General features: G+C 37.5%; 1 protein-coding gene across 2 annotated transcripts in view; it reads left to right on the top strand.

The window, feature by feature from the left end:
- The window catches only part of aatka (apoptosis-associated tyrosine kinase a), a 92966-nt gene that overhangs the window by 69218 nt on the left and 8646 nt on the right, over positions 1-15102 (top strand). Inside the window, exons 3-8 of one of the 2 annotated variants that reach the window (XM_073837939.1) lie at positions 3885-4026; positions 12201-12280; positions 12529-12647; positions 12849-12936; positions 14462-14595; positions 14919-15003. In XM_073837939.1, coding sequence (XP_073694040.1) covers positions 3885-4026; positions 12201-12280; positions 12529-12647; positions 12849-12936; positions 14462-14595; positions 14919-15003 — 648 coding nt within the window. Of the gene's footprint in view, positions 1-3884; positions 4027-11597; positions 12064-12200; positions 12281-12528; positions 12648-12848; positions 12937-14461; positions 14596-14918; positions 15004-15102 lie in introns of those variants that run through there. The other variant, XM_073837945.1, reaches the window with a different exon arrangement.

Raw genomic sequence — 15102 nt, 5'->3', positions numbered from 1 at the left:
TCACTCAAAAATGAAAACTCTGTCATTAATGTCTGAGCCTCATGTCGTTCCAAAATCGTAAGAACTTTGTTGATCTCCAGAAGACAAATTAAGATATTTTTGTTGAAAACCAAAAGCTTTCAGACTCTGTTGCAGAGTAAATATAAATGGAGATGAAATCTGTGAGCTCAAATAGTACAGTAGAAAGGAGCAGGTCAGCATTTCTCAGTCTCTCATCTTCTCCTCTTTATCCCAGTATGCACATAAAGCAAGACGAACCAGTAGCTCACTTCAAATTAAAGTTTTTATCGACTGCTGCTGAATAAAGAAAAACTGCTGCCTCCTCTTCAAATATGTCCTGTTAGCACTTTAGTAATGCACACATAATGCATGAATAACAGATCGAAGTATGAAATATTTAGATGGACTGTGTGAATTAAGTAAATTACTTTGCACCCTCAAGTGGTTCTAAATGACATTGCATCAATTTGCCTCAGAGCCACATCCACTCCCAATGATAAACACCACATTAGCAGATGCCGTTCACTATAGATTTGCTCCTAGAGCTTGTTTTACATTTGGAAGTGCCTGAGTACCAGAATGAAATAAATAAGTGGTGCAATAATATATGCACAATATATGCAATCTCTTATTTTATGTCTTCCCATCTGCTGCTTGAAAAATACAGAAAATGGCTGTTTTTCACTTCCTCAGCAAATCCCATTTTCTTCAGAGAACAATTGTAATGTTGCATAAAGAAATGTTGTGCTTCTTAAAATAGGAGAGGTGCTACGGCAGCAGATAAGAGATGTTGTCCATTGTAATCTGGTAGACAAAGAATATGAGAACATGCAGGCAGAGAGAATACGCTTTTATACTGTAGGTAAAGACAGGGCTTATAGTCACTGACAATAGTCGTAAGTGAAGAATTGGGTAGTAGGAATGTAAATTGAATTGGCCGGAGCTAATAGGAAGTGGAATTTCAATTGGATTGACAGAAAATGAATTTAATGAATTATATTTCGAAGAAATGTATTACAATCACGCAAGAGTGAAAAGAAGGTGAATGCATATAATATAGACTGAGAAAATCTTTAGTCTTAATATTGTAACTGCCAGAAATTTCATCAAATTTACATACACTGCAAAAAAAGTTTGAATCAAAACTGAGAAAATACTGTAAAATGCTATATTAAAAAGCTGCAAAACCAGATTTTTTTTAATTTAATAGAACAGATTATTGAACTTTTACACAATACAAACTTGATCCAAAATACGGCAAAAGCTGTAATATTGGGAAATATTTTTTGCTATTTAAAAGAACTGCTTTCTATTTGAAAATATTTAAAAATGTTTCTTCGATCAAAGCTAAATTTTCAGCATCATTACACCAGTCTTCAGTGTGACATGATCCTTCAGAAATTATTCTAATATGCTGATTTTCTTCTTCTTCTTCTTCTTCTTCTTCTTCTTCTTCTTCTTCTTCTTCTTCTTCTTCTTCTTCTTTTTATTATTATCATCAATATTTAAAACAACTGAGTACATTTAGTCCATTTTAGGGTTCTTTGATAAAAAGAAAGATCCAACTATCAGCATTTATCTGAAATAAAAAGCTTTTGTAATATTATACACTATACCATTTTTCAAAAGTGATGATAAAGATATTTTATAATGTTACAAAAGATTTCTATTTCAGATAAACGCTGTTTTTCTGAACTTTCTATACTTTCTATAACTACTCAGCTGTTTTCAACATAATAATAGTAATAATGATATTATTAATAATAATAAATGTTTTTTGAGCAGCAAATCAGAATATTACAATGATTTCTGAAGGATCATGTGACACTGAAGAGTAATGATGTTCAAAATTCAGCTTTAAACCACAGAAAAAAATGACACTGTAATATATATTCAAATAGGAAACAGTTATTTTAAATAGCAAAAATATTTCAGAATTTTGTCATTTTTGCTGTATTTTGAAATAAACAAATGCAGGCTTGGCGAGCAAAACAGACTTCTTTAAAACATAAAAAATCGTACTGTCCAAAAACTTTTGTGTGTGTCTGTGTGTGTGTATATATATATATATATATATATATATATATATATATATATATATATATATAGCTCCAAAAATCAAATTTGATACATCAGGCATTTATTGCTCATATTTTCTGATATAGGCCCAAGTAGTAATTTGGTACAGTTGCTGATATTAATATTGCCAAAAAGTATGCAATTCTGATAGTTTGTAATGATAATAAATCAATGAGATTTTATGCGAATAGCAGACTACTTACATAAAACGCATATAAATATCAGTTGTCACTTTATATCTTCCAATAATATATCTTAGCAAGATGAAATTTAAATGCTTAGTTTATGACCAAACCTCTGTAGTTTTTATTGTGGGTATAGTTTAATGCAGTGCAATGATGATTAAGAGATGAACTAATAAATATTCTTTAAAAGCCACAACCTGAAGGGGGACATTTTTACAATGACACTAAAAGGCCTTTTACGTGCTAAAAAAATATAAACTATCAGTCAGACTTCAAATATGATAAAATAGGCTTTATATGATTAAAGGGATAGCTCACCCAAAAATGAAAACTCATTAAAGTCATAATTACTCACCCTCATGTCGTTCCAAACCTGTAAGAACTTTTTTCAATCTTCAGAACAGAAATTAAGATTTTTTTTGATGAAATCCAAAATCTTTCTGACCCTGCATAGACAGCACATTCAAGGCACAGAAAGCTAGAAAGGATATTGTTAAAATAGTCCATGTGACATCAGTGGTTCAATCGTAATTCTATGAAGCTACGAGAATACATTTGTGTGCAAAGAAAACAAAAACAATTACTTTTTTTGTGTCAGTCTACGACACACATCACTACCTTTCTAAGCCTTAAACGTGTCAGTCATGTTGCTGTCTATTCAGGGTCAGAAAGCTCTCGGATTTCATCAAAAATATCTTAATTTGTGTTCCGAAGATGAACGAAGGTCTTACGGCTTTAGAACAACATGAGGGTGAGTGATGACAGAATTTACTTTTTTGGGTGCATATATGTAATTGTATTGTAAAATACTGTCAAATGTATGGGTTTTGCAAGTAAAAACTATGAATTACCAATAAAAAACATCCCTAGAAGTTTTAAGTTATTAATATGTAATATTACGTACTTTAAATTGCAAATTAGTTCCGCATCCTGTTTACTATCCCAATCTAAATTCGGATAAAAATACAGGAATTGAATTCATGCTGGTTATGGCACAGATTCAGTACTACAATTCCCCAACACAGATGCCCAACAATAGTCACAATGTGTGAGTATGAGCCAACAAGTGGAGCTGTGGGAGCGGGATAGGTTACTGGGTCCGAGCAGATGATTGCCTACTTTTCAAAATGTCCTGCATCCAGCATTCATAACAAAGAAAATACCACAAGAGAGACTTTCATCTCCTATCATACTGTGACAAAAGAGACTATGAAAATTTCATATTAATTTCACAGTATGCATAAAGTAATAGAGCTGATGTAAGAATGCCAGCCTGAAATTCCTGCTCGAATTGTGTTTGAATGCAAGGACAGATAAAATTGATCAAAAGTGACAGTAAAGACATTTATTATAGTCACAGAAGTTTATATTTCAAGTAAATGCTGTTCTTTTGAACTTTCTACTTATCAAAGAATCCTGAAAATGACTGTTTTAACAATGATAATGAGAATTCTTGAGCAGCAAATCAGCATATTAGAATGATTATCTGAAGGATCATGTGAAACTGAAGACTGGAGTAATAATGCTGAAAATTCAACTTGCATCACTAAATAGCATTTTAAAATATATTACAATAGAAGGCATTCATTTGAAGTCTCTGTGTGCTTTTGTTCCCTGCAGGAGTTTGAAAATACGGAGGGGGAAGAGGGCCAAGCTGACCTTTCCACTTTAGCCTCCCCCAGCTCTCAGAATGACCCCGAGGTTTACATCCTTCCCCTCACGGAGGTCTCACTACCTGTGTCCAAACAGCCCAGCAAATCATGTAAGAATCTGTATAGTTTTGTTCTTTATTTCTTTATAATCTTTGAATAATGTGCTGATTCTTCTTTTCCATGTATTGAAAATGTAATGCAATGAGGTCATGATCATGATATTTATGGTCATGGTCATGATATTTATGGTGGAAATTATAAGGACTTTTAAAAAAAAAATGGAAAACATGATTTAAATTAGATCAGTCATAAGCGTAAATTTTTTTTAAATTAAGATTTATACATCATCTGAAAGCTGAATAAATAAGCTTTCTATTGAGGTATGGTTTGTTAGGATAGGACAATATTTTGGAGGTACAACTATTTGAAAATTTGGTGTGTGCAAAAAAATTTAAATACTGAGAAAATCGCCCTTAAAGTTGTCCAAATAAAGTTTTTAGCAATGCATATTACTAATTAAAAATTAAGTTGTGATATATTTACAGTAGGAAATATCTTCATGCAACATCATCTTTACTTAAAATCCTAATGATTTTCGGCATAAAAGAAAAATCGATAATTTTGACACATACACATACAGTGCCTTGCAAAAGTATTGATACCCCTTCATTTTTTTCACATTTTGTTTTGTTGCAGCATTATGTTAAACTGCTTTCAATTATTTTTTCCCCACATCAATTTACACTCCATACACCATAATAATGACAAAGCAAAAACCAGATTTGCAAATTTTACAAAATTTATTAAAAATAAAACACTGAATAAAGTACATTGCATAAGTATTCATACCCTTAACTCAGTACATAGTTGAAGCACCTTTACAGCCTCAAGTCTTTTTGGGTATGATGTGACAAGCTTTGCACATCTGCATTTGGCAATTATCTGCCATTCTTTGTCTCACCTTTTCACCTCTCAAGCTCTGTCAGCTTGGATGGGGGCTGGCAGACATTTTCTCGAGTCCTAGTTGTTCCAATCGTCTTCCATTGTGGATAATGCTTCTGTGAACCTTCAATGCAGCAGATTTTTTTCTGAACTCTTCCCTAGATCATTGCCTTAACGCAAGTCTGCCACTGAGCTCTACAGGCAGTTATCTTGACCTCAGGACTTGGTTTTTGCTCTGATATGCATTTTCGAAGTAATTTAAAGCAGTTTAACATAATGCTGCAACAAAACAAAATGTGAAAACAATTAAGGAGTATGAATACTTTTGCAAGGCACTATATTTTTGGCTATTGCTACAAATATACCCGTGCTACTTAAGACTGGTTTTGTGGTCCAGGGTCACATATCTTATCATTGTAACATAGTAAAGAATATTGCTGGTTGTGTTTCTCATTCATAAACAATACTGAAAATGCCACACTACGCTGATATTCGTCCCTCACATTCCTAACGGCCTTGTGACAGGAAGAGTAAAGAACAGGCCAGTGCCCATTGTGAATGGATGGTTCCGGAAAAAAGAGCAGTGGCCTTGTTTATGTTCTCACAGTGCAGAGAGAGGGGTGGAGAGCGAACCGTCTCTGGAAGCAGAACACACATCTGTCAGTTGCATAATGCGCCGTGAGACGGGCCCAGAGGACTCCTGGCATGATGGATGCATATGAACTGGACTGCAGAAGGGAAAGGAAGTTATTAATGCATGGAAGCACTGGAGAGTACAGATGGAAATGAAGCGGTTTTTAACAACAACATTACAACAGATATGAAACAGATGCCTCGGAAAACCAAATCAACAGTAGATTTTCATCTCTTTGGAAGATATTGATTTGCTAGTGGTGCTTGCTGAGGTTTATGCCTACCTGATCTAATGTCGAAAACGTACCTGTGGGAACTTTTTCGCAAGATGCGAAATACATACCAATAAGTAGATAATACAGCAGTTTTCAACAGAAATGAACACTAGAGGCGGTAAAACGGCGAGCACTTGAAATTGTTTTCATACACAGTTATGATTACAGCTCCATATGTTTCGCTTTCGGGACATAAGCTTGCTCAGTAACTCAGCCAACAGGGAATTGGATTTAGGATGCAGAATCCTTGGGTACAAATCCAGTGAAAAACATGATTCATGATGAAAGAGCTGAAAGATGAGAGATCGAAAAGCAAGCTAAAATGGCAGTTGTGTTTTTACGTCACATTTGCTTTTGTTCATACTATCGGGAATGTTTAGGTGCAAACACTCTTTAAACGCCATTCAGTAAACATTTCACATTGAATGTCACGAAACGTACATGGCTTTACGTATTTTGCTGTCTTGCGAAAAAGTTCCTATAGGTACGTTTTCGTTAGGAGATCAGGCTGGCTTATGCACATATTTTAGGTTGAAGGTTTTGCAAAACACATTATCATTCAAAAGTTTGGGGTTTTTGAAAGAAAGTAATAATTTTATTCATCAGGGATGCATATTGCTCAAAAGTGACAGTAAAGACATTTATAAGGTTACAAAAGATGAACTCTATTTATTGAAAAATCTTATAAAATCATATGTCAGTTTTTATAAAAATATTAGGTAGTTTTCCACATTGATAATAACAATAAATGTTTTGTTGAGCAGCAAATCAGGATATTATAATGATTTCTGAAGGATCATGCGACACTGAAGACTGGAGTAATGATGCTGAAAATTCAGCTTTGCATCACAGAAATAAATTACATTTTAAAATATATTCAAATAGAAAGCACTTAATTTAAAATGTAATAATATTTAACACTTTTACAGTTTTTACTGTATTTTGGAACAAATAATTTCAGCCTTGGTGAGCATAAAAACTAAATCTTAGCAACCCCAAACCTTTTAATGGTAATCAGGTTCACAGGCTATATTCAAACAGCAAAAAAAAAAAAAAAAAAATTTTTACTAATCAAATTCAGACCAGATCTATATTAACATAATTTTCTTTAGAGTGCATCTCAGTCTAAACAGTTAGATCAATAGTATTTTAAAATTTAGTTTGACCATAATTGACCATTGTCCATTTTGAATAACTCTTTTGTGATATGCCATGTGACATGTATAGAGAACAAGTAAACAAGTCCATCCTGATTTCACTGTTTGAAAAAATTGATCCATTTGAACAAAAATGACAGTGTGGACAGTTAGCCCTAAAGATCAGATTTGAAAAACGATGTAAACAAGTCCTTAGTATGTTATTTTCCACCTAATTACCACCATAGAAACTGCGAACCAATGCAGAAAACTTCAACCACATACAGTAGCAACACCCTGGCAACCACTCAGAATGCATTGCCATAATGGCAGTGAGTTTTGCCCAGGCAAACAACATTATAATTTTCTTCATTAAGTATAAAAATCTACTGAATGTACTAGATTTGATTAAACATTATGTCAAATCCAGTCGCTGACTGTGTGAAAGCTGGTGGTGGGTGAAGCTGTGCAAGTCAGGTTTTCTCCCTACAGTATGACTCACGCGCTGTGTCTGCGTAGAGCATCAGGGGAGGGTGGAGGAGACAGCGGGATGCTGGCTTGAAACGCAGGCAGGGATTGGACGAAAGAGTTTTAGGAGCCAGCCAATAGCCTCTGGACTGTTCGTCGCCCCTGGTTACGGCGGTGCGATTGGTCCAGGTGTTGCAGAGTGAGAGGGTAGCACTGAGTCCCTCGTGATATTGAGAAGGGCTCGGTCATGGTTGAACCGCTCCCTTTCCGTCCTCCCCCTCTTCATCCTCCAGCGTGCTGTATTAATGCAAAGAGCCAGAAATTAACACTTGACTGAATGCAATGATGTAAAAGCCTCACATACGAATGTCCCTGGTGCTCTTTCACTCTTAAACTACATTTACAGGTTTTCACTGACTGACTGCGACATACTGTAAGCTTTAGTTTGGAAGAGGTCGAGCATGGAGAATCAGAGAAAGAGGGGATCACATTTATGTCCTTAAAAAATGCCTACTGTAGACATTTACATTGTGCTTATTCATGTAGCGGAGACTTTATTCAAAGCAGCTTACAGAGCATTTAATGCAGGTTTCTCAACTCAGGCCCTCAAGGTCCACTGTCCTACGGAGTTTAGCTTTAACCTTGATCATACTGACAGGTTTATAATAACCTTGATTTGCTGGTTGAGTTCAGAAACCCAGGTTTAAAGGGATAGTTTAGCCAAAAATGAAAATTCTCACATTAGTTACTCACCCTTATGTCATTTCAAACCAGTAAGACCTTTGTTCATCTTCAGAACACAAATTAAGATGCTTTCTGACCCTGCATAGACAACAGCGCAACTACCATGTTCAAGGCCCAGAAAGATAGTAGGGACAGTGATAAAATATACACAGAAAATACACATTTTGAATAAAGTTATCTATTTTTATTTTCTTTGTGCACATAAAGAATGCTCGTGGCTTCATTAAATTAAGGTTGAACTACTGATGTAACATGGACTATTTTAATGATGTCCTTACTACCTTTCTGGGCCTTGAACGTGGTAGTTGTGTAATTTGTGTTTCGAAGATGAATGAAGGTCCCTTTGAGGGAAACATTTGTATCTGTAATGTTTCCTGGGAATTGAACCCACAATCTTGTCATTACTAGCACTTTCCTCTACCAATTGTTGAGGTATTAGATCAAATTCTATATCGCTTTGCCGTATTATATCATCATGAATGTATAAATTCAACATGAAAAGGGAAATTGTGACTTTCCCTGTTGTGATGTACATCTATGTAAAACATTTGAGTGGGGAAAAAACTAGATTTAATTTTGTCCATTGGAAATTGATAGTATCATCTGAGTGTTACGGTTTCCTAATAGCTGAGATTGCATGGTAATTCATTATTTAATAGTAACAAAGTTATATTTAATAATATGATATATTTAATAACCTTATGGCAATGCCTATTTGTGGTGAGTGAGTCAATTTAATACTTGTATTTAAAACTACCACATCGAATTAGTTTTTATTTAGAACTTGATGGACGAAAGATGTTTATAAATAACTTACTGTATAAGTCTGTCATCTGTTGAAAAAAACAGATTTCTATACATTACAGTAACTTTTGAACTAAAAATAAAACACCCAAAACTGCTATTATATAGTAGCTGCATCACAAAATTCTTATGAATAGCTTAGCATTGTGCCAAACAACATTTCCAAAAATAAATTTATCTTGACTTGTCCACTTCATGTTCCAGTCCAGGCTCATAAAAATATGTGCCTCTATATACTCAGTGTTGCCAAGTCTGCGGTTTTCTTGCAGATTTGGGCTACTTTCACGTAATAACGTAATATATAGCCCCTGGAATGCTAATTTTAACAGAGGAACCCCACCACAGAATGTATTTTACCCCATGGAACACGATTTTTAACAGGAGACCCCTCTGCAAACACGATTGGGCTACTTTTGGGCTAGTTTTAAGTAGCAATTGCGCAGGTTTTGTTGTGAAAATCTGGCAACCCTGTATATACTGGACATTTCTGCAAAATTGTAATTATGTACCTTACTGCGTATTTGGCGGCATTTTCAAAGCGAAATGTTCAGAGAGTGGTGCTAAAACACATGTTCAGTATACGTCACCGTTGCATTTTCTGTCGTGTTGGAAATATCCCCTATTCCAAACCCAACCCTAAACCTAATCGATAGTGTAGTGCATCAACAAATGCAAAAGTAATGTGAAAATGCATTTGTTGATGCAGCCCGTGCTGTTTTAACTTACTTATGCGGATTTGAGCTGAGTTTTGTTGAACTGTAGTTTCACAGGGTTCGTATCGGAGCTCTTCATCACTCAAGTGGCAAAGCTATATCGTGTGAGCTACCGAGCAAACTTACTGAATTAAAAAACTCATGCATATGAAGCTGTAAATGTGATGACAACATTCAAAAGTATCAGTTTTCAAATCGTGCAGGATGTTAAAATAGTTTTTGAAGTCATAGTGTTCATTTCAACTAGAAAAAGCAGTGATTCGTACACAGCGATAGGTACAGATTTTCAGTTTTGCAGAAATGTATATATAGACTAGTGGTGGGCCGTTATCGGCGTTAACGTGCTGCGTTAACGTGAGACTCTTATCGGGCGATAAAAAAAATATCGCCGTTAATCTATTCTCAAAGTTGGGTTTGGAGCTGGGTCTAAACTACGTGAGCTATGATGACTTTCACCTTGATATTTTAGCGCGGATGACGTATACCTAGTCGAATTGCACTGTAGGAGGCGGGAACGAGTCTTCAACTTCTGTGAAATTACCACATCAAATGAGACATGCAAACATGAATGCAGCTATGAAGCCGCTTCAGGGCAGGTGCGTTGCTAGACCCTTTTTACTGGGGCACGTGAGTTATAATTTACTTTGATAATCCCGAAATAAAGACATTAAACTATATGCAACAACTGAATTGACGCTTCTAAAAGCAACGCAGTTTAACCCAAGACTATGCACGCAGAAATCCATGCCGGTGCGCGTCTGTGCAGCACGCGCACGTCGTGCAGCCTTTTGCGCAGAAGTACTTGGTTACACAAGTTTGTATAGGTAATTATGTTGTAAATGCAATTGTCAAGCAGTTTGTGATGCATTTTGGAAACAGGAGATGAGCGCCTGGTCTAATGCGCCACCTGGCCCGTTCTCGAAGACTTACTTTTAGTCATTATTTGGGTAGCACACATATTCTGAATGCCTTCAGCAGAATTCAGATTAGCCATTTTAATCTAGATTAATCTAGATTAATTCCAAGATTTAATCTAGATTAATCTAGATTAAAAAAATTAATCTATGCCCACCCCTAATATAGACACATATTTCCAATGAACCTAGGTTGATTTATCTCTCTTACAGTACATGCGAATCGTGTATGTTATCCTTCCTAATACATATAAACGATGTAGTGAAATCTGACACATTCTACCTTTGCATGGTTAATACTGACATTCAGTACAGCCCTGTGTACTTAACATGCAAATCAACACCATCATACTCTACATAAATCACCAGTTTTTCTCTTCCATATTGGAAGTTCACATAAAATAATTCATCTTAGCACTTTTGAAATCCCCTTATCCATTTAAGTTGGCAGTTTTACTCAGTCTGAAGTCTTTTGTCGACATATTAAGTAGAATTTCTCTTCTAGTCAGTGTGCATTCGCAGCAATTGTACTGCGTTCTAATGCATTTTTAACATGGCCCAGGGCTGCTCTGGGAATGCCAGAAGTGGGACGGGAATGCACAACTCACAGATTCCACAGAAATCATATAAAAGGCCAGTTCAAGTCTGCTGAAGAAAAGAGAGATAGTTGTATGTCAGGAATTGTAAGGGGGGGGGGGGGGGGGGTCATCGCTGTGACAATCCTGGCTCTGAGCGGTAGAGAATGGGCCTTGTGTCTGGGCTGGTACTGGGGTACCAGGCGCTGCTGCTCTGTGGACAAAAGCCACAATGTAACTGTGGCGGGGAGTGCGAGGGGCTGGAATGAGAAGCTTCTGGAACGCTGCAGAGGAGGAGAACAGTTTAGTGCATTAATACAGGGATGGGTCTGTGAGGCGCGCACACGCACACTGTGAGACCTGCTGGTAGCGCAGGAGGAGGTGTGTGGGGGGCTCGTGTTAATGACAGAGGTCTTTCTGCTGCTCACAGTGCTTTATTTGTTTACAATTGCCCCCATAGTCTTGCTGAGACAGACAGAGGGAAGGGGGCAGAGGAGCCACGGTTATTATGTGCTCATGGCACTGCTTGCGTGAGCAGATGCATTTGGCATGTGCCGAGCTGCACTGCAGACATACGTCCAGCTCCTGGTGGGACACTTGGCACTTTAAACACCGATCTCAGCCGGAGACGCTAGGTTTACCGCAGCTTCGAGTTGACTTGGCTCCAGCTGAGAGTTCCAGCCGGGGGCATTATGGGAATGTTGTGGGACACTGTATCTCAGCGTCAGGAGATGCACTCCATCTCTGGGAAGGAAGACAGACGGAGCTGCTTTCTCAGCTGTCCGAGGGCTTGGAGGGTTAAACCCCTGGAGTGGGAATGGAGACATGGAGAACCAGAGAACGGAACCTTCATCCCACTGCATTGTTGGACCTTCATCCTACGGTTTCTCTTCATCGATTTCTTCGACGTCCAAGCTTGTCTGCTAAATTATGATGGTTCAAGGTGGGACCAGAGTGTCTGAAGATTTGTGTCCACTCTTTAAAGCTTGGCTGCTTTCAAATCGCTCATTTTGTGTTCAGTTCATCCATTTGTGCGTCTCTCCTAACTCTGAATGTATGTTTTTTCTCTGTTTCCCACAGTTCAGCTACTGAAGTCTACAGATCTCGGACGCCACAGCCTCCTCTACATCAAAGAAATGGGACATGGCTGGTTTGGCAAGGTGAGGCCTTTTATAACCCAAATGATACCGTAATGTGGCAGTTTTTTTAAGTACCCTACTCATGGGTTTTATTTTGCACATAGTAAAGTGTACGCGTAATGCTGTCGTAATCTCATTATGAGCTACCGTTAAAGAACCAGTTTGAGATAAATACCACACCAAGTGTTCTCGCTCTTTAAATCTGTGCTGCCAGTTTCACAGGTGGTAGGTGTGAGCCATGTTAATTTGCGGTTTGGGCTGGCTTTCAGGTTTTGCTGGGGGAGGTGAATGCTGGACTCAGTACCACACAGGTGGTGGTTAAGGAGCTGAAGGCCAGTGCCAGTGTACAGGAGCAGATGCAGTTTCTGGAAGAGGTCCAGCCTTACCGGTACACACCTTTCCTTTTATCCCTCTTACCCCATTTTTTCTTCTTATCTTATTCTGTAGGCTAAAATATATTATATTTTTGTTACCATATCTCTTTTGGAGTCACAAAATAAACATTAATGATAGCTCTTATTTGGAATATGTAACTAAACGGTTTCTCAAACTAGCAATGTGTTAATGTTCAAGTGTGTGAATCCCACAGGGTGCTCCAGCATCCAGCCCTTCTGCAGTGTCTGTCCCAGTGTTCAGAGGTCACACCCTACCTGCTGGTTATGGAGCACTGCCCCCTGGTAAGCCACTCAGTACCATCTTCAAAACATACTCTGAGTTGGTCTGACTGCTCTTTAAAAACTTAACTAGCAGTCAGCAATCTTCTTGACATGAAGTGTCATTTTAAAGGGGACATCGGATGCCTATTTTCCACAAGTTTAGGGACTTCATGAAATGTCTGTAACATACGTTGGTTAAAATTCCTCAATGATTGTGTAAAACAGCACCCTTTTTACCTTGTCAAAAACAGCTCTGTTTACATCGACCCGCCTCAGCGCATAGCTCTTTAAATGCTAATGAGCTCTGCTCACTCCGCCCCTCTCTTTCATGGAAGAGGAAAAGAGTTTTGCACTGATCCATCCTTGAGTTTTAACTTATTAGCAAAACCTTTCTTTGAATTGTCCCTTGTTCAGACAGCAGTCTAAAGTAAAACGAATTGGGTGTTACCATTCAAAACAAAACTAATCCACTGTGTCCTCAGTGGCTGTGATGTCTAAAGACAATGTTTCTTTATGTTCACTTTTACATCCAACTACAAAACACCTGCACTGCTTACGAGACATTGTTGCTACAGCTGCTGAGGGCGGAAAAATATGCTACATCGGCACAGTCCATCAGCGGTTGTAGGCGGGGCTTGAGCAATATGACATCATATTTCTCAGAAAGTCAAAACGGCTTGATAATTGAGACTGTTTAGGTTTTTTAGGGGTTAAAACAAAAGGAGTGAATGGATTTTTATCATTCTAGGGTGGTTGTGTCCACACACTGCTATACCATGTAAAAGTGAATTTTGCATCCGATGACCCCTTTTAGAATATATCCATTATTATACAATGTATTGAAGTCGCATCTCCTTTATTTACTAAGTATTGTTTTGAGAGCAAAAAAACTACAAAACACAGTTTTTTGAGACAAAGTGGCCTTGTGGTGTCTAGTTGACCCTTCTTTAACCACGCCTTCAAAATGTTACTGACCAAACCGAGCTTAGCAACTCTTGCCATAGAGTATAATCAGACCTTTGTTCTTTTCTTATGTAGAATCTGTGGGCTTGGATAGTTTTTGAATTCAAAATATTACAAAAATAAAATTAAACTTTGTTGCTAGGTGCATTTTCTACATTTCCTCCAAGTAATATTAATACATTTTCTAAAATCTAATATATTAATTGATTTAAGTTGTAAATAATGGTAACTGAGTTTACAGTACTATAAACTTCTATTCAGATGAGGCTTTTTGTATTTGATTGTGGAACAGTAATTTCAAGACTGAAAAGAATAACATTGCCTCAATTTTTACCAATTTATGAGAAGCATTTACCTAAAAAACATGCTGTTCACTGACTTTTTCTGTTCATTTCTGTAAAGCTGGTCAGTCTGAGCATCCAAGAAGGATGGAGTTTAGCATAGGGTCAATTAAACAGCTTAAAGCTCCCTCTGCTGGTCATAGTTACAAACTGACACAGTGGTACCAGAATTACAGTTGCTGTATGATAACTCAGATTAGCATTCTTGTGCTGTTCTTAAAAATGGTGTTTACATTATAAAGGGAGATGTTAAAGGATACCTCCGTAGCTGTCGGGCAGCAGACTCAGTGACCCCTGACCCTTTGATCCTTCAGCGGATGGCATGCGAGATTGCTTCTGGTCTTCTGTACCTTCACAAACATAATTACATTCACAGGTGAGGATCCACTAACCTTTTCCCTTGCATATTGATTCTCTCGTTTATTTTTCACCCCGCCGTTCACTGGACGTCCAGCTCTGGTGTCTCCTGGCAACAATATCCTGGTGCTGCCTGAGTACATGTCACAGACTCCAGCATCAGTGATTTTGTTGCTGGGGGAAGACCCCTTGCTCAACAAACACCATCAATTATTTGTAAGCCACCCATGAAGAAAATGTGAAATGACACTGGCAAACTTTCATGACAGAGTGACAAAGGAAGTCTGCAATGACAGGAACTATAAATGTTGCAAACATTGCTCCACTCTGTCCTGTTTTCAGTGACCTGGCCCTAAGGAACTGCCTGTTGACCTCAGAGTTAGCAGTGAAAATTGGAGACTATGGCCTTAGCCACAGCAAGTACAAGGTGAGTCTGTGAAGACTTTTAGGAGTGCAGCTATGCTGATCCTATTATTTTGACATTGTCTCAGAATTTCTTCTTATTCAATATCACTGCATCTTTTCC

Source organism: Garra rufa, chromosome 1 (assembly GCF_049309525.1).
Source record: "Garra rufa chromosome 1, GarRuf1.0, whole genome shotgun sequence".
In the NCBI taxonomy this organism is placed as follows: Eukaryota; Metazoa; Chordata; class Actinopteri; order Cypriniformes; family Cyprinidae; genus Garra; species Garra rufa.
This window is presented reverse-complemented; position numbering and strand designations above follow the sequence as displayed.